This window comes from Sminthopsis crassicaudata, chromosome 2 (genome assembly GCF_048593235.1).
Source record: "Sminthopsis crassicaudata isolate SCR6 chromosome 2, ASM4859323v1, whole genome shotgun sequence".
Taxonomy (NCBI): domain Eukaryota; kingdom Metazoa; phylum Chordata; class Mammalia; order Dasyuromorphia; family Dasyuridae; genus Sminthopsis; species Sminthopsis crassicaudata.
In genome coordinates, this window is record NC_133618.1 from 271201186 (window position 1) to 271221991 (window position 20806).

The 20806-nt window shown below is 36.1% G+C and overlaps 2 protein-coding genes across 5 annotated transcripts in view; one reads left to right on the forward strand and one right to left on the reverse strand.

Annotated features, from left to right (window-relative positions):
• Positions 1-2607: 2607 nt before the first annotated feature.
• Positions 2608-19397, reverse strand: EXD1 (exonuclease 3'-5' domain containing 1). 3 transcript variants are annotated; one of them, XM_074289321.1, is made up of 12 exons: positions 19209-19397; positions 16868-17111; positions 14233-14301; positions 10801-10855; positions 10274-10410; positions 9432-9487; positions 8405-8491; positions 7613-7717; positions 7426-7506; positions 5382-5525; positions 4555-4746; positions 2608-3514 (listed from the first exon to the last, which is right to left on the reverse strand). In XM_074289321.1, exons 2-12 carry the CDS (start codon positions 16998-17000, stop codon positions 2954-2956), a joined length of 1620 nt encoding a protein of 539 aa, XP_074145422.1. In that variant the 5' UTR covers positions 17001-17111; positions 19209-19397; the 3' UTR covers positions 2608-2953. The 3 variants fall into 3 exon arrangements, with proteins under 3 accessions (XP_074145422.1, XP_074145424.1, XP_074145423.1); XM_074289323.1 differs by having other exon boundaries at positions 16868-17041; positions 19209-19378; XM_074289322.1 differs by lacking the exons at positions 10274-10410; positions 10801-10855 and having other exon boundaries at positions 16868-17041; positions 19209-19334.
• Positions 19386-20806, forward strand: part of CHP1 (calcineurin like EF-hand protein 1) — a 49089-nt gene continuing 47668 nt past the window's right edge. Inside the window, exon 1 of one of the 2 annotated variants that reach the window (XM_074289332.1) lies at positions 19386-20151. In XM_074289332.1, coding sequence (XP_074145433.1) covers positions 20085-20151 — 67 coding nt within the window. In that variant the 5' untranslated portion in view covers positions 19386-20084. The remainder of the gene's footprint in view (positions 20152-20806) is intronic. The other variant, XM_074289331.1, reaches the window with a different exon arrangement.

The window sequence follows — 20806 nt, forward strand, 5'->3', positions numbered from 1 at the left end:
ACCAGTCTACAGAGCAGGAGATGCAGTCCCTAATCAATGATACTGTGACCAAGATGAGGATGAGTTCTCATTTGATGTATTATGCTCAGGAACAAACCATTCTGAGAGTCAACGAACCTGAGCCTGTAGGTAAAGGTAAGAAAACACATTTGACTATCTTAAAGAATGAAAAAGTAGATAGATTAAAAACATTTTCTGAAGTATAGTAAGCTGTCACCCTTTCTTTACTACTTTCTCTCTAACCACATAGCTACCAACTAAGTTCAGATCGTTATCTTGATTATTGCAATAACTTTCTAGTTTGTCTCCCAGTCCCCACTCTCTCTCTCTTTCAATCTTTCCCCCCTCTCCACAGCTGCCCAAATTAATATTCCTAAAGCATAAGTCTCATCGTGTCAATTTCCTAAAAGGCTCTTATTTACCCTATGATTTAAAAAACAAAAAATAGCACCAAATTCCTCTGGCACTAAAAACTCCCCAGATCTCCTTCCCATCAACATTTCCAGGCTTCCACATTGCCACTTTGCTTTCCAATGAAATTGTTCTTGCCCCTCCACATATTTTCTAAAGCTGCTCTATGGGGCTTAGACAGCTCTTCCTCCTCTTTCCATCTTCTTCTGGAAAGCCTGGCTTTTCTGACCTCTCCCCATCCTTTAGCAGTTATTCCTCACCACCTAGTTATCTTGTATATAGAATTTATTTGTATACACACTTTATAGTAGAATATAACTTCCCAAAGGTAGAGACTGTTTTGTTTTTATTTATATCCCCAGAACAGGTTGTCTAGAATGACTTCTTAAACTCTATCCATTTGTGATCCCTTTTCACCCAAGAAATTTTTACAGGATCCCACCTTGAATCTTAACCGATGTGTTTCTGGCAGCATTAGTGCAAGTGCAGTGCAAAGTATGCATGTTGTGTGTTCAGAACTAAGGCTGCAATAAAGTCATATAATGCAGTAGAGCAAATACTGCCAGAAACAACTCAGATTCATTATGCATTTGATTCTGAATTAATTTTTGGTTGTTACATTCAGAAAGCTTTTTTTACTGTTGCCAAATATGTCACAATCTCACATTCAGTTACATTTGGTCTAGAACATAGTAAGTATTTAATAAACTTATTGAATTGAATAAAGAGTAGCTCTTTTATTTGTTATGTTACAAACATTCTACACATCCATTCATTTGCAAAGTCTTGTCAATGCTGCAGTGATATCATCCATGTGTTCCCTTCTACATTCCCATTGACGTGACTCAGCTCAGATTCCTATCACTACTTATTGACCTAAACTAAATCTCTTTGCATATGTCCTACACATTTACTTATTTTAAAATGCTTTTAGATATCTTTTCCTTTACAGAATCTACTTATCTACTTTTTTTTCTTCAATATTCTTCTTCTTGAAAGTCATTGCAAAGAATTATAAAAAAATTATGTATGTAAGGCTCTAAATAAACCTCTAAGAAAAAAATCTTATTATTGGAAGATGTCTGCATAGAATATTTCTGATAAAATTCTGATATTTAAGATGCATGGATAACAAAAGATCAAAAACTATTCTTCAAAAATTAGTCAAAAGATATAAAGTCTCATCAGAATAAGAATTGTAAACTTATGAACAATCATATGAAATGCTCCATATCACTAATAACAGAAATGTTATCAAAACAAATGTGAGGTTTTGCCTCAAAGGTAAAGAACAAAAGATGAGAATAATCACTATTGTTATCGGTTATAAAAAGAAGGTACAAGAACGTTCCATATATGGAGTATAAGTTGGTCCAATCATTTTGGAAAGAAATTTTAATTAAACAAAGTGATAACTGCCTTAGATGAAGCCTGGAAAAACGTAAGGACAATTTCCTTATGTCTTTCCAGGCTTCATCTAAGGCAGTTATCAAACACCTTGTTATGAGTTTCCATTCCAATCACCAAAATTAGGATATGAGATACACAAAGAACCTTCCAAAATACCATGTTCCATGTTCTAAAGATAACTAGGTTTCTTCTGGATTATTTCATAAAAATTTCTGAGCAAATTTTTTGAGAACATCAAGTATCAATGTAAACTTGTTTATCTTTAATAAAACAAAAATTTGAAAAAATATAAATCTCAAACTACATAGATAGGCTCAATAAGCAAACACTCAGCACCTAAAGACATACCTGAGGACCTTGCCTAAGGATTTAAAGAAAAATACACCCATTAGATACAACTTATGAAAACAGTAAATCAAATCCATGTGCTAAGCAGTTGACAGTGTATTGCTTCAAGAACAGGAGTAAATAGAGTACAAAGAAACTAATTAAAGAAACTAAAAGAATTTCCTTGGCAGAAAGAAACTTGAAATATAATTCACTGATGTGCTATGGCACAAAGTCATTAAAAACAAAGGAGAAAAACCATATTAAAAATAGTAAAGGTTAAAATAAAGTGTTCCACAGGTAAATAAATATGACTGAAACTAAAATTCATCACCTCTCTCAAAACTAAACCAAACTTCCCCCAGATAGAGAAATGACTTTTTGATAATCAAAATAAGATTTTCTTCTACTTCAAACTTCTGTATACAATAGAAAGAATTATTCCTGCCACTGGTAACCTTGCCATACAATGGTATTTATAATTTTGAATCTGACTTTCTCCATTATTTAACATGTCTTTTTTCTCACCCCCCACCATAACAAAAACAAAAAACAGAAAAGATCACATATAAGAACCAGAAATTATACACACTAGGGAAAAAACTAAGTCTTCCTACACTTACAAGTTTTCCACTAGGAAGTGGAACACATGTTCCATTACAGGGACTGAAAGCCTGCTTCCAGGTTTGCAGGGCAGTTATGTATGAATTTAGCTAGGAGCCAGGCTTCTTCAAGGTTTTTCCAATCTTATTTTGGATTAGAGTAAGATTAGGGAACTATAGTTCTCTTTCTAAGAGATTAAACATTAGTTTCCTACAGAAGGGAAAGAGACAGACACTTTGTTTTCTACATTCTCATCTTCCTTTCCCCCCATCAACAGCAGCTCTATTTTCTCTTGCAAGGACATGCTGGACTGAGTCTTGTTTGGCATATCAGTTTGTTCTTTCTGAGTTACTCTGACATCCTTTGACCCCTGTAAACCAAAGCAACTAGATGTCTTTGTGGTAGAGTCACCAGTTTCTGTGGCCTTCCCTGTGGAAGATGCATGTTGATGTTTTGTTCTCACTTGTTTACTGTCATATTTTGTTTCTTGTTTCTGCAAACATGTATCTTCCTGAGCCTGCTGAGATTTGAGATATCCTAAATCCAAAGTTTTAGGAAGCATGGCTCCTTCAAAAGACAAAGAACCTCTAGTGCTTTTCTGTTTCCCTTCTTCTTCCACTGCCTTTTCTTTGGGATATGTTAGCTGTGGTCTGACAAGAAGCCCCTCTGCATTTGTTTCATAATCTTTCATGGCTCGTTCTCTTCGAAGTCTCTGGAAATCCATCAACTGACGAAGTTCCTCTGGTAGTTCCATACATGATGGCTATGGAAAGAGAGTGAAACATTCCTGCTTTTTCAAAACTCTTTAATATTGGGGGCAGTTAGGTAGCATAGTGGATAGAGTATCAAGCCCTAAAGTCAGGAGGACCCGAGTTCAAATTCAGACTCAGACACAACAATTCCTAGCTGTGTGACCCTAGGCAAGTCACTTAACCCCAATTGCCTCAGCCAAAAAACAAAACAAAACAAAAAAACTCTTTAATATGTACTTACTTGCAAGCAAAAAAGTCTATACCTTAAATTATGTTAATACAGTGCCCTCTAGTGGCATCAACTAACATTGAGGATGGAAATTAATAAATTCATCCACAAAACTTTGAAAACAAAACTTGGTATGAATGTATATATGGTGCCAAACAATTCCAGAATGTGTTTCCAAAAAGAAAAATTGTCTTCCAATAGACTTGGGATGGAAAATGCCAACCGCATCAAAAGAACTATGGAGACTGAATATAGGATAGAAGCATAATACTTTCACCTTTTTTTTAAAATTCTTTCTTTCTCATGGTTTTTTACTTTTTGATTTTTCTTGCACAACATAATATGGAAATATGTTTTAAATTATTATACATATTTAATCTATATCATATTGCTTGTTGTCTTGGAGAGGAGAGAAATAAAGGAAGAGAGAAAAATTTGGAATAGAGTCTTATAAAAATGAAAGCTAAAAATTATCTTTACATGTAATTGGTAAAGTAAAATACTATTGAGGAAGAAGGAACATCTATCCCCAGGAAACACCATCAATATAAGTTTCGTATAGCTACTAGGACACAGCTCAATAAAATGATAACACTGATTATGGTTCAGTTCAAGTTCAACTTAGGTTCAAGTCCTGGTGCTATGCCCTACTATGTGATGATGGACAAATCTTATAATTTCTTAGTTTCCTCATCTGCAAATGGGAATAACGTCCATATGAGCTGCCTTAGTAAACATTTCAAGTAGAATAGGCACTGTTTTCCCAAAAAATTAAGAATATCAAAATCTTTGTCATGTACCCACAAGCAAAATTGTGCCTACCTCAGTGCCTCCTAACAAATCTCCAGACCCTTCCCGATAGGTATTCAAGTATGCATCCACCAGTGTAGTCAGGTCAGACATCATCTCATCCAGAAGCAACAAGCGAAGGGGCAGCAAATACATTGTCTCTAGGGCTAGAACTTTCAGCAAGGAAGGTGGGAGGGGTCGCATAAACCATATTTCAGGATTCTCCTGTAGCCATCAAAACAATGTCTTCTGAATTATAAGCAGATATTTAAGACTAACATCTACTTTTGTCCATGTTTCCTTTACTCAAGGGGTAGTAGCTTATTAAATAATTGTTCTATGCATATTTGATAAGTCAGCTATTTCTTGATAGTTCCTTATTAGGAAGTAGTATATCCCATGCCCTGCCTCAAGTTTCTAATGATAAGAAAGCGGTAACTTCTAATCAGATGAAGACTTCTTCATTTAGAGCTGGGCTTAGGAAAGTTAAATGAACAACAACTTATGGTTGTTGTGGCCATTGTCTAAAGTTTGGGGATCATTGTTAGACCTCCACAAGAATAGAAGAAATTATCTTTTCTTTGAGAGAAACTGCTGAGAAAATTTTGATTCCCAATCCTTTAAGAATTTTGCCCCTCTACCCCTACACTTGAAAACTGAATGCTTTCAGAGAGCATCTCTTTGAAAATCCAATAAAACTAGTCTTAGAAAGGTTAAAAATATTCCCCAAGCAGAAAAATTAAGAATTTATTGTTATCCATATCTTAAGATTGCATCTAGCCTTTTAAGATTGGTCACTTGAACAAACACCAGAAAAAGAAATTCATGCAGAATATTCTTTTAAAGTCTCTATTAATCACCTGAACCATCTTTTGCTTGTCATCCAGGAAGGAGACACATTTGGGGGTCATTTTAAGATGTCGAATTAAGCTCTCCTGCAAGGTACTGATACAGTGTGGAAGAAAACCACCTGTTTCCATGGAAAACTGAAGGACATCAGCTACCTGTTATAAAATAAAACAAATAAATAACCACACAAAACTATTTGTGCAGTGTGAAAACAGTATAATGTAGAATTACAAAAACACTGAACCCCAGCATTGGCGCAAATCTGGCAGCCTAAGAGAAGCTTTAAAAGGTTTACTACAAATCATTGTGAAATTTGCTTTTAAGATTATAATCAGAAATTTAAAGTTTTCTTTTACATTTGGACTACTAGGATTTGGCTAAGATTATCCTAAATACCAAAAAATTCTAAGGAAAACAGGACATTTGAGCTAGACACTCTCTGAATGCTATTATGGAGGATATTTCATTCCCTTGCTTTGCCCAGTTTGAACATATAAACCCTTTCCCACAAGCAATTCATTTTTTACCTCCTGATATTGTCTACAAAGAGTGAGCACTAAAAGCCATGTTTTTATATGTCTACATACAAATGTACAAAGTACAGGTGACTAGCAAAATAACACGGAGATCCTGATAGTAAGAGGCCAAGTTTTACTTCACAGTCATTTCTGAGACTTGGTGGGATGAGGCCCATGAATAGATATGGCTCTAAAACAAGAAAACAAGTAAGAAGAAAGAGAGAACAGGTGTAAAATGGCAATATTTATCAAGATATGCCTCTGAGAGTGTTAGGATTACCAGGTGAGAACTCAGGTTGTCTGGACAGTGACAAGGTGAGAACTCGGGTTGTCTGGACAATTACAAGGTGAGAACTCAGGTTGACTTGACAGTTCTCTGGCTCAGACCTTTGGTTCGGGTCTTTAAAGGGAGTTTACACCTTAGGAATTCTAAGAGGAACAAGTTCATTGGTGGAAGTATTTCCCCACGCCCCACTGAGTTCTCACCTGGTAATCCTAACATCTCAGAACCAGAAGAGTGAAGTACAATATCTGAGTAAACATTGGAGAACTACAAATAGAATTCTCTGAACTGGAAAGGACAAAACAAAACTGATTAATAGGATATTAAAATCCAAGATATTTAATAAGAAAACATTTTACTTTGAGCTCTGTCTGCTAAAGTCCACAGATAGATTCTAAAGTGCTCCATCTCTATCCTGGAAGTGACTACAAGAACCTGCAGATGTGGTTGCTAACCCATACCATTAGTGATTCCCGAAAGAGTGCTGGGAAATGGAGAGGTGCTATAAAACAAAAGGACAAACGTTCCCATTTAAACCACAGCTAGAAGACTGTTTTCTATTTGAAGTTCCATGTTTTAAGATAGACTGCAATGTTCTTAAACTGAAAAGCATCCATAAGAAGATAACCAAAATAGTGAAGGACCTCAAAGCCTTGATGTAGAGAACAATTTCCTAACTACAAAAGCAACCTCAAAGAGGTACAGTGAAAGTCTCTAGTAAAGGATAAATGAATACTTATGAGGGCTTTTGAGTTCCTTTCAATTCTGAGATCTTGTGAGTCACTGCTAGATTTCAGAATTTCTCCTTTTTATACAAGGGAATTGGCCATTTGGCATAATAAGGTTTTTACTTTATTTTTTTGTCATATTTCTTTCAAGTGAATTTAGGAAAAAAGAATAATATATATCCTATAATACAAACTGACTCATTTTTTCTTCTGAATCAGAATCTATTGTTTTCTGTAGATTCAAAACAACAAAATACACATATTCCAATATAGCTCTATATGCCAGAAGAGATTTACAGAGAAATAGTGACAAGAGTAATGAAGTGAAGAAGTCAAAGACCCATGCTGGAATCTTGGCTCTAACACTTATACAAGGGTAATTTTAAGCAAATAAATCCCTCTCTAGGCCTCTATCTTACCTGTACGCTAGGGATAATATAACTGCACTCCTGCCTCCCCCAGGTAATGGGAAAATTTTTGTATGGCATAATATGATGAAAATATCAGTTATTATTATTGCACACACCTGCGTGTCAAATACATTGGAAAGTACAATTCCATACTGATGAGAAAGACAGTCAGAAAGCCAACGACAATCATGAATAACCTGAGGAACAAGAAAACAAAGTAATTAAGATCTGAATGGCACAACAAATACCAATCTCAGACTACCCAACTTCATTCCACATATTAGGAGACTTACTTATACTCACCTTCAAAATCTTTCTATCTTCTAATACCATCTGAAGTCCATTATTGAAAGCTCGACTTCCCAGAAGGAAAATGTCAAATAAGTAAACCCGACTACTTGTTGCCACCTATTTAAAAATATATATATACAGACACATATACTCCAGGACTGAGAAGTGGAGGAAAGAGTACAAGGACTGAATAATGGTAAAAATGTGACAAGAAGTTTGACATCCATGCTTTTATGCTATGGAATATGTTAATAAAGATTTTTCTTTCTTTTTTCTTTTTTTTGCTGAGGCAATTGGCGTTAAGTGACTTGCCCAGGGTCACACAGCAAGGAAGTGCTAAGTGGCCAGATTTGAACTCAGGTCCTCCTGACTTCACAGCTGGTGCTCTATAAAATAAAGATTTTTCAAAACAGGTTTACAATTATTTTAAAAAGAAACTACAAATAATCTGGGATATTTTCAAAGGAAAGAGACCAACATAGTGTCTATATACATTACCTCTTCTCTGGAAAAACTGAAATCTCATCATGTTTCGCTAATTTACCTTCAATAGTTTAGTAATTCCCTCAAAAAACAAAGATTTAGAAGGAATGAGAAGTAACATGTAATTGCTACTAGATAATAGCTATATGCCACTATGAACACAGTAGTCTGTCACATAAAGTTTTACAAGCCAAAAACTCAATTTTATCTAAATTCTTACATGTTAAATGGACAACAAAAATTTGACAGTTTAAAATATTCTGAGATAGCTAAGTTAAAAAGAAATGTTAATAACCAGATTGAAAATATTTTTTTCTTCACCTGAAGCCAACAGAGTTTCCCATGACGACATAAATTAACTCCTTCAGCTGCCACACTCAGGACACTCTGTTTCTTGATGTGCAGCATCTAGTAACAACCAAAAGGAAACAGTTCCTGGAAACTCTCAGGTTAATCATTAAAGAAGAAGAATATTAAAGAAGAGGAATATTAGCAGGCCACAGATTTTGCTAATGAAAGAATTTTCACATAAAATAAACATCTATGCTCTGATGAACCTGTTATATTATAAAACTTGCCTTACTAAACCTACATTATGCATTACTTATTTCTTTCACTGGTAAACTCAGAATAGAAACCCCAACCTGGAAAATGAACCACATTTACAAATCACAAACAGAAACTGGAACAGTTCCCTCCAGCACAAATGCTATTGTTTTTGCAGAGAAATTTCAAGATTCAAGTATCATTAATTCCAAATTCTACAATTCTGTTACTGATATTGGTACAGTGTCTTTCTTTGTTCAGAGAAACTAAAATGTTCTGCATGAAAGCATGATACAGTGGAGGGAGCACTGGATTTGGAGCTCATTCATTTATTCTCTGTGAGACTTTAGACTAGTTACATACTATCTCAGAAATGACTTCAATATTTGTAAAACTGATGGAAGAAATAAAAAGAAAAGAAAGCATTATGGTTTTCAAAAGTCTCTTCCATCTCTAAATCTATTACAATAGTGAAAAGGACAAAATTTAGAACAAGTTGCTTGTTGAATGATTGAAAACAGAATAGAACCATATTTCTTCTAATTTAGAATGGACTCATGCTTCGAGACTCAGGAGTTAAACCTCTAACATTCTTTCCAATTATAAAGTTCTATAAATTTCAGGTTTCTTTTATTAATCATTAAACCAAAATGAAATCTTTCATCCCTAAAATTTCTCAAATTAAGAAACTCTTTATAAAATCAGAACTAATCAATGCACAAACCTATCTAAAATTGTAGAATTTTGATCAGTAATGTTAAAATCTAGAAAGATATGACAAAGAATTTTAAATAATACTTACAGCCGAACCAAACTTTTGTTGGAACTGATTAACTACTGTGTACGTCACATCTTCCTCTAAATGAGAAAGACAACATTACAGACAACTCTCTCATTAACTGATCCTCCAATTTTGACTATCTTCATTAATCTTCCCCCTTTGCAAATCAAATACCTACTTTCATTATTGTCTGGTAAAGCCTCTCTACTATCCCCACATCTATACTTTGAACATAGCACAGGAAAGAGAATACCAGCAACAATTTCCTTTGATAATGCAATATTTTCATCTTTGTAAAGAAACCTTAAAAATCCTTTCTAGTTATATTCTATGTTATTTTCATAATAATTCTTACAAGATCTGAGGCCACATTTGAAATCAGAAAGATGTCTTTCTGACTCCAGGCCTGGTGTTCTGTGAAGTACTGCACCACTTAGCTGCCAGTTTGTATGATATATTTAGCCTATTTTCTTTTTTCTTTTTTTATCTTTTTCTTTCTTTTTTTTTTTTCTTTTTTTTTTTTGAGTCTGGGGTTAAGTGACTTGCCCAAGGTCACACAGCTAGGAAATGTTAAGTGTCTGAGATCACATTTGAACTCGTGTCCTCCTGAATTCAAGGCTGGTGCTCTATCCACTGCACCACCTAGCTGCCCCCCTATTTAGCCTATTTTCAATACAGCTTATTTTATTACACAGCTACCCAGAGGAAATGATGCAGGTTAAATATTTCAGGAATAATCTTACTTTTCATTAGCACAATCAATACTAGGTCAAATCCTGAAAAGTTTTAAACCATGATAAATTTCATTGTGGAAAATTCATAATATAAGATTCTGTCTTCCGGGCCCCTTATCAGTTAATTACCTGATGGACTGTATTTTAAGTCATTCAGCAAGGTGATAGTATGTGACTCAAAGGAAGGAGAAGCTGAATCATTCAGAAGACTCTGGTCTGCTTCTTTCACTTTATCCATCCTTGTTCCTTCTGTGTTTAGGCTATCCCTACATTAAGACAACACTCAGAAGTATTTATTCTCTACTATCAATGACACATATAGATTTTATCTTATATCAGTACTATAACACTGCAGATCTTATAAGGATGATCTTGCCCTTAGCATACCTGGCACGTAGCCCTTAGCATACCTGGCACGTAGCAGACACTTAATAAATGCTTATTGACTGACTGAATTTAATTAAAAAAAAAAAGACCTAGTTCTTCTAGCTTAGACTCTCTTGAGAGAGTAAAATTACCTACAAAATAGAAAAAGCCATCCCTATATCCCCTATACAAAGTATAGGAAAGACTTTTTATCCTAATCAGAGTGACATTGTTTTCTTGGCAAAGTTCCTAAAAGACAATTATTTTTTTAAAAAAATGATTCTTTATACCTGACAGAAGTTGTCTTTTCTCCTACTCCTTGTTCCATATCATCCAGCAGTTCCACTAAAAAAAAAAAAAAAAAAAGACAATTCCCCTACATGGAAACCACCACAAACCCTCAAAAACAGACGCTGATTTTGTTAAACAACACAAGAAGTAAACTAAGAAACATAAAGCCTTTTGCTTTTATACCCCTTCTGTATATTCTCTCTCCAACGATTCTTCCTTTCTAAGATTTTAAAAAAATCAAAACCAAACGTTGTTATCTGATACCATGTTACGAGCCATCCTCCCCATCTATACAATGAAAGGGAGGAGATTTTTTAGCTTTTCAGCTGTCCCAACAACAGCTGAGATCATTCTGTTCTCTTTCTTTCTGCCAGCCCATTCAAAACTTTTGTGGTCACTCAAATGATTTATAAGGCCATTTCCTTTTATGTATGTACCATATTTGCCAAGTCTTCTTTTCTTATGTTAACAAATTTTCATATTATTTTAAGTTATCAATGGGAAGAATTCTTTCCATTAATATAGACCTGTATTGAAACTACTTTTTTTAGAGTTTACCAAATGCTTTACTTATTACTAAATCCAATGGCTTTTTCTCAATCTTCCTCTTCTATGATTTCTGCATAGCTTTCATTAGTCATGATCAGTTCTGCCTCCTGGATTCCCTATTTTCATAACCTTGCTTTCTCCCTCTTTTCTCCAACCTGACTGATCATTTCATTCTCCACTAATTTATCATGCTACTCCCACCCTCAAAACATAGGTGTCTTTCAGGACTCACTGTCTTGGAAGACTTGCTCTGCTGAAATGCAAATTAAGACAACTCTGAGATACCAATGCACACCTTTCTGTTTAGCTAAGATGACAGGAAAAAATAATGATGAATGTTGGAGGGGATGTGGGAGAACTGAAACACTAATACATTGTTGGCGGAGTTGTGAACAGATCCAACCATTGTGGAGAGCAAATTGGAACTGTGCTCAAAAAGTTATCAAACTGTGTATACCCTTTGCAGCAGTATTTCCACTGGGATTATATCCCAAAGAGATCTTAAAGGAGGAAAAGGGACCCACATGTGCAAAAATGTTTGTGACAGCCCTTTTTCTAGTGGCAAGAAACTGGAAACTGAGTGGATGCCCATCAATTGGAGAATGACTGAATAAATTATAGTTTATGAATGTTATGGAATATTATTGTTCTATAAGAAATAACCAGCAGGATGATTTCAGAGAGATCTGGAGAGACTTACATGAACTGATGCTAAGTGAAATGAGCAGAACCAGGAGATCATTATACATGACAACAACAAGATTATACGATGATTAATTCTGATGGATGTGGCTCTCTTCAACAATGAGATGATTCAAACCAGTTCCAATTGTTCAGTAATGAAGAGAGCCATCTACACCCAGAGAGGAGACTGTGGGAACCAAGTATGGACAACATAGCATTTCCACTCTTTCTGTTGTTGTTTGCTTGCATTTTGTTTTCTTTCTCAGTTTTTTTTCCTTGTTGATCCAATTTTTCTTGTACAGCAAGATAACTATATAAATATGTATACATATATTTAATTTAACATATTTAACATATATTGAACTATCTGCCATCTAGGGGAGGGGTTGGGGGAAGGAGGGGAAAATTTGGAACAGAAGGTTTTGCAAGGATCATTGTTGAAAAATGACCCATGCATATGTTTTATAAATGAAAAACTTTAATTTAAAAAAAGACTTGCTCTGCTTATTACACATTCTCTTTTTTTATGTGATCTACTCTCAATTCACATTACACACTCCCTTACTATATTTCTTAAATTCCTAAACAAATTTCCTAAATTTGTACATTCAATAGCATATTAATCATATCCACCTCTAGCACTTCAAATTTAGCATCTCCCAAAATGAACTTTTATCTTTCCCTTTCCTCCCCTTCTAAACTTCCCTCTTTCTGTTGGGAATATCACCATCTTCCCAAACAATGAGGTTCAAAACCTCAGAGTCATCCCGGATTCTTCCTTCTTCTTTATGCCTTACATAATAGATTAGCTGCCAAATCTGATGGATTCTAGCTCTAAAACATTTTTCTTATCTCTTTTCCTTTTTTCCACTAACTAACAAAACTATCACTGCTTCAGGGCTTTATTGCCTCTTGCCAAGACAATTACCAAAAGCTCCTAACTGGTCTTCCTACTTTCAGTTGCTCTCTTTCATGATATAATTGCCCCCCCAAAAAAAAGTTTTTAAACCATAGGCCAGATAATGTTATTCTTCTCAGTAGACCCCTATCTCCTTTATGATAAAATGCAAACTCCTTGACCTGGAAGTAAATAAGAGACCTCTTTCCCATTCCTACCAGTATCTAGTACCAAATTACCTACCACTCACTTTACCTCTATTCATAATATGTTCCAGGCAAACAGGATTACTTGCCATTTCTCCTAACTCAATATACTGCCTCCCACCTTCATATAGTCATACTCTGCATAGTGGAATGCTCTCCCTCTAAGTTTTGGGGAAACTTCCTTTGTATCTTCCTTTAAAGCACAGGTATTACTTCCTTTTGTGATGTATTCTAAAGTGTTCTCTTCCTTTCCATATTTTCCTTGGGCCATTTTACTTTCACTTCCTATCTATTGTCATATTTAATCTATGTACACATATTTAATCTCCCCCAGTAGAATGTTCTTGAAGGCAAAGAAGTTCTCATTTCTGTTTTTTATTACCTAAAGTACTGAATTAATAAACTTTTATTGAAATGAATTTAACAAACATACAGTAAGATGCTCTTACATAATACTACAAGATAGTAAGAAAAGATAAAACTACATGGAAAATTCCAGTGGCTTTATATTTAATGAAATTTCCTTGAGGAGTATGAGAATATTTCATAATCTCTTAAAATTTTTTTCAATAATATTTTATTTTTCCAAATACATGAAAAGTTTTCAACACTGACCTTTGCAAAACCTCGTGTTCCAAATTTTTCTTTCTCTCTCCTTTCCCTCCTCCACAAGACAGCAAGGAATCCAATATAGGTTAAACATGTACAATTTTCCTAAACATATTTCTTTGTCATGCTATACAAAGAATATCAGTTAATTTTCTCTTTAACAATATATTATAGGAGGTAGCTAGGTGGTGCAGTGGCTAGAGTACCAGCCCTGAAATCAGGAGTACCCAAGTTCAAAATCTGGTCTCAGACATTTAATTAACACTTCCTAGCTGTGTGACTCTGGGCAAGTCACTTAATCCCAATTGCCTCAACAAAAAAATAAATAAAATAAAAATAAAAAATATTATCAAGAATCTAAGAAAGTAAGTCCTATCATAATAAAATAAAGTAATACTGTTCTTTTATTCCAACTATTGGAGAATCAAACTTCAGTTTACTAATAGGGTTAATATCAATATTCCTATTTAAGATGAAATACTCACCATTCACAATTTCATGGCCAAAAAACATCTTCACTCCTGGGACACTTCTGCCAGTCTCCAAATTCTTGACTATGTTTTTGAAAAATGACATTAACAAAATATCATATATTAATAACGAAACTACCCCAAATCTATAAAATAACTTGTCTCTTAAAAGCTTAAAATGCTTAAATTTGAATAGAAGAATAAATTCAACAGAAAACACCAGCTGGCATATTTAACCCCTCCTTCCACTCCCTACAATTAAAAATTCAGGTAAGAAGTCAATACCTACACTTCAGAAAAAAAAGGGGGGGCCTTTGAATTAGAATAGTCCTGATAATATAGTAATATTATCTAATATAATAGATAATACAGGCAACTGCTGACAATCGAGATTAATTTCATAATAATACTTTTGATTTGCACAGAAGTATGTAGTTTTCAAAATTATTTTACTTCTATGATTTCACTGATGCCCATAATAGCCATCTAAATTTTTCTTAAACTTCATTTTGCTCATTAGGAAACATGTCTCAAGAATATATTCAAGGTCATAAAATGTGGCAGAGAAATTAAAACCCAGATATTAATTAACCACAAATCTCTCCCTACTATATTACCTTTCAGAACAAAGGTATTTCTCCAACTTAACAATAATAGTTCATATTTATAGCTTACATAAATCTTAAGGTTTGCAAAACGGTGGTTATACAAATACTATATCCCCTTTCATAAATGAGGTACTGAGCTATAGCGCAATTAAGCGACACATCCAGGTTCACATGACTAATTAGTGACAGGGCCTGAGCCCAGGACATAATCCCCTATTTTCTTACTATAAACTGTACCCTACTGTGCCTCTTACAAACAGACCGTGTTCAAAAAGTTCATTTGTAAATACAATTTGAAATTTGGAACTCACTTTTCCACAGAAATTATGTTATAACTAATCAGGAAATTAAAACACAAAGGCTAATTAACACAAATACAATGGAGAAAGCAACCACTACACTGTCTTTGCCAAGAAACCCCAAATAGGAGCACGAAGAGTCTGAAATTGCTGAAACAACTGAACAATAACATTAACACAGTTGAACAAATAACTAAATATCATTAACTACAGTGTCTGTGTAGAACATAGGTTCCAAGTTGCAATTTGTATCACAGAATGCCTGAGCAGCAAAAAGGGATTCTTCTCCCATCACTCCCTTCTTCAAATTCTGTTTCATTAGAAATAGAGAAAAGTTCTCTTGTAAAAGCATCTTGAGAAAGGAAGTCTTTTAAAATAGCTGCTATCGGCCCTCTTTGTGGTGGCCAGAAACTGGAAACTACGCGGATGCCCATCAATTGGAGATTGGCTGAATAAATTGTGGTATATGAATATTATGGAATATTATTGTTCTTTCAGAAAGGCCTGGAGAGACTTATATGAACTGATGCTGAGTGAAATGAGTAGGACCAAGAGATCATTGTATACTTCAACAATACTATATGATGATCAATTCTGATGGATGTGGCCACTTTCAACAATGAGATGAACCAAATCAGTTCCAATAGAGCAGTAATGAACTGAACGAGCTATACCTAGCAAAAGAACTCTAGGAGATGACTATGAACCACTACATAGAATTCCCAATCCTTCTGATTTTGTCCGCCTGCATTTTGGATTTCCTTCACAGGCTAATTGTATACTATTTCAAAGTTCGATTCTTTTTGTACAGCAAAACAACTGTTTGGACATGTATACATATATTGTATTTAATTTATACTTTAACATATCTAACATGTATTAGTCAACCTGCCATCTGAGGGGGAGGAAGGAGGGGAAAAATTAGAATAAAAGGTTTGGCCATTGTCAATGTTGTAAAATTACCCATGCATATATCTGGTAAATAAAAACTTATTAAAAAAATAGCTGCTATCCTTAATACTAGGTGTTTTCATGTGAAATATATTCACAAGCAATAAGGATAAATATTTCCCAAAGGATATAAATAATTATATAAAAAAATTACACAGAACTAGACTTAGAGGATTTAGCACCTTACTAAGTGGTTACCTAGATTTATCATTTAACTAGTTGAGTAAACCTAGCCAAGTCAGTATCTTTTCACCTTACATTTCTTCTCTGTAAAATAAGGTAATTGGAATAAATTATTTCCAAGGATCCCAAACCCAATTCTGTGAATTTAACACTCTTTGTAAATGAAGTGTGTGAATTGGAATACATTTTTCATCTTAATGGAAAAAAGGATTATAGAAACTTTGACAGGCAAAAAAGGTTATAGAGTTATGGGCTGTTATGTAAAGCATTATCTGCCGCAGTCTCTCCTGTTGAGAAAAAGAAGTCTAACCAACCTTCCAATTTCCCTCAAAGCAGAGAATGGCTCAATATCCAAATGATCAAATGTTATCATTTAAATCTTAATCATGGTTCATTTAAGAGAATGGTAATTAGGAGATTAAAAAAAAACAGAGGGGCAGCTAGGTGGCACAGTGGATAGAGTACCAGCCCTGAAGTCATGAGGACCCGAGTTCAAATCTGCCCTCAGATACTTAATACTTCCTAGCTGTGTGACCCTGGGCAAGTCACTTAACCCCAATTGCCTCAGCAAAAAAATAAAAAATAAAATTTAAATAAACAGAATAAGACCTTTTTTCAGAACAATAATCTTGCTAGGATCCACATGTTGAAGCACGCCCTGGAAGATGCCACAGACTAAAGTGATTTTCACCCTTCTACCCAAAATCTGGTTTAAGAAATGGTAATCACTGCTGGGATCCATCTTGTTTGATACTAAAAATAATTCTTCAAGTTTGCAGCTTCCTAAGCAGTTGAAAATCAAAAAGAAAATGAGATAAAAGTTTTTTGCTATTGGCTTTTCCTTTTCTTTTACCTGAAAGAAACAAAAGAATAAGAATTATTAACTCGATACAGTTACTAAGTTCCTATTATATGCCCAAGCACTATGCTATGAGCTCTCTCAGGAAGTACATAATGGTTCTTTGAAAGAAATATATTATCACAAACATCAACCCAAAGTCATATAATGAAAATCAAAGAATTATAGGAAAATTCTCCTACTTCATTAACTAAGAGGTCAAAGAGGCAATACATAAATTTATATGACTAAAGAATATTTCTTAAACAAAATATAAGCAAATAGAAACAAACCAACATTGTGAACTGTTGTCCAAAACATTATTGGTTTCTATTTATTCAGCCTGATATTTAAATATTATAACTACATCACATCACTCTAGGAAAATAAATGGGTATCTCTGAACCTAATACAACTGCTTGAAGAATGTTGAATGAAAGCTAACAGCAGGAACAGAATATTAAATCATATCCAGCATACAGCATAATCTCCAAAATATATGTCAAAATATATCACAGCACAAAGAAAAATTAAAGATCATATTCTTCAAGCAAATTTTAAATTAATTTTCCTAAGTTAAATAGGTAAAATTTACAAATAACAAAAAATAAACAAAACTTATTCTAATAAAAGAGAAAAATGTGCAGTTTCCTTCTATTATTACCTTACTTTATTTGATTTGCTTCAAAATTTGCTTTTAACATAGCTAATTATTAATATCAAATCTTAATTATTATTAAATAGATAAATAATAACAAAACCACAATAATATATCTATTTCATCATGTATAACATTAAAATAGAGTAGGACTATTATTAAGTTGGTGAACAAGTTAAAGCAAAACCTTGAAAAAAGTTATATTAGATGTACAAAAGCAAAGGATTAAGATACAAACACATTTAATATTTCAAGGATCTAAGACTTTACTGACTACTCCCCTCCACCAATGGAGAGTACAAACTCCTTCACCTTAGTTGTTTTTTGAGTTTCTGTAACTGAAAAATAAACTGCCTTGTTGCCAACTGTCTCCTTGAGAGGATAACCATATAGTCTGGAGGAAAAGATATTAACTTTCCATGCTTAGTAGTGCCTTGCAGAACTTTTGTTCCAGTGGCACTCCAGGTTCACCTCTATGTCAACAGTGGGATACAATAGAGCAGATCCCACTCAAAAATTAAAAGTAGCAGCACACTTTTTTGTATTATAAAAGCTAAGGTAGCCAATTTTAAATATACACAATAACTCTTCTCAGTTCCTTCTCGAAGTGGCTTAAAGAATGAGACTTTACAAGTTGTATATGTGAATACATATTCTAAAAACAGGGGAAATTTAAAATATAATTAGAAAATAGAAATAATCCTATGATCTGACGGATTTGCTGGTAAAAAGTAGAAGGAAACCTTAGGAAATATCAGCAATGGAAAGTTTTTAACTATAAAGCAGCAATCTAAAATATCAAGATTTGAGCAGGTTAAGGATTAGAAAAAAAAAAAAAATGATGGAATTTAACAGATCATAGATTTTAAGCTGGTCGTGAATCCGACCAGATTTATCTGCAATGAAGCGAATTTAAAATGAAATGCCTATCTTTTCCAAGGCTATCATGATTTTTCTAATCAACAATCTGCAATGCAAAACAAACAAACAAACAAAAAAAGTTCCTTGATTTCTTCAAGGGTCAACAAGTTATTTGGGACTATTCTGTCACTTAAAAAAAAAAAAAAAAAAAAAGATAAACGAGTAGACCATTTGTGAAATATGAAAATTATTGGCAACAAAATGGATGGCTTTCAAGGCTTCCTTGAGCATTTCATTATTTCAATAATGAAATAAAGGAAATTGTTGGTCACCTGCCGCTGCCCCGGAAACTTATACCCTTTTCTGATGGTGGGAAAGGATTTTTCCTACCATGGAACGGAAAGGGGAAGAAGTATATGAAGCCCGAGTTCGTGACTACTCGAGGCCTCGCTAGGGGGCACCGGAGGGGACAATAAATACAAGGGAGGGGAGCCGGAAGACAGGCGCAGTGTGTGGCCCAAGTCGGTGATTCCTCGAAGCCACGAAGTACAGGCGGCCCAAGCAAAGCCAAACTAGGAGTAGGACGCCATTACCCGGGCTGTCGGAAGAGCCGGGCCCGGAAGATAAGCGAAGAGAGTTTGAAGGCGAAGAACAGTGCACTGGGCCGAGCTCAGTGTCGCTATGGCCCAAAATTCCGAGTGCTGCCGCGCTGAGCCTCCAGTGCTCGAAAAGAACGCGGCCAACTTCCCGGCTAGCTCGCCCTGCTCACAGGTGCCCGAGCTGGCTCGTTTCCAAGCGAGCCAATCAGCTGGAGCCAATGGGCGCGTCCCTCCGAGGGCGGAGGAGGGAGCGCGGCAATACGTCACCAGAAACCAGAAGCCCTCAACTCCCGACTTGCATTTCTCCAGAGAACTGGACTAAAAAGAGTTGATTTGGGGTTTTGTTTTGTTTTTCACCCCAATCTTTCCAGCAACCTGTAAAGCGGAACCCATAGTGAGCTTTTTTCAGACTATAGAAGAGACCAGGCCTTGAGGACGCAAAAAAAGGGCGTGGGTGCACTTCAGCTTCATTTTTGAGGTCACCCTGTCAGGCCACAGTTTTTTTGGATTCCAGGTATCTATGTGCCTCAGGCATTGCCCTTTTTAAGGCGAAGTAACCTGGTTTCAGGGGGCGGGGTTTCTCCCGCAATAACTAAACCCGTGGGTCGGGCCGGCGATTTCCACACCGGGTCTGCGGTAGGCTACACGGACGTCGGTTCCGTGCGCGGGGGTGATAGGCTGCTTACGATTGGCTGACTCGCTCGGGCCGCCCTCCTCCTCGTGCCCGCCCACAGTCCTCTCTCGGGTCGGCCGAGAGTCTCTGCCTTTCCCTTCCTGACCCCTATCCCTTCCTTCCCTCTCCCTCCCCCCTTTCCCTGCTGCCGCCGCCGCTGTCGCCTCTGCCTCGGGAGGAGCTCGTCCGTCTCGGAGATGGGTTCTCGGGCCTCCACGTTATTGCGGGACGAAGAACTCGAGGAGATAAAAAAAGAAACCGGCTGTGAGTAGGGGCTGCGGTCGGGGAAGAACTGGGCCGGGCCGCGAGTGTGGATACGATAGCCTTTCCAAACCTGCGGGACGCTTACGGCTTCCCGGAGAGCAGGGTTTCGTAGGCCATCAAAGAAACACACCACCCCACCTCTCCGAGCCGCGGCACCCCGCCACGGTGGTCTGGGAATCTTGTCACCCCTTGGTCAGTCCGGCATCGCGCGACACGTCGCCGCCGCCCACTCCACGAGTATGTTCTGGCAGGAGAGGGGGTGAGCTCGGGTTCGGGGGAACCGGGGTCTGCATCTCGGAATGCGAGCGCCCCTCCGCTTTTACACGCATCGCTTATTCTATTCTCTCCCAGATAGAGAACAAGGTGTAGCTCCCGAAATGAAGGTCTATTTCGTCGCAACCCTCCCCTATTCCAACCCCTCTTTAAACTGAGCGGTGCCCCGGACTCCGCAAGGCAAGCTTCAGCTTCCTAAAGGAGACCGCCGGCTCCCGTGACGTTTCTTAGCAGGGACTTCAACCGCCACCAGCTGGTGGAAATCGGGGATCTTTGCCAGGCGCCGAGCGGCTGCCCCCAAACGGGCAATGAAAGCTAAGGAGCCGAGCTACAGCGCTAGTGTGTCATGTGCCTTTCGAAATTGAATGTATTCTAGAAAACT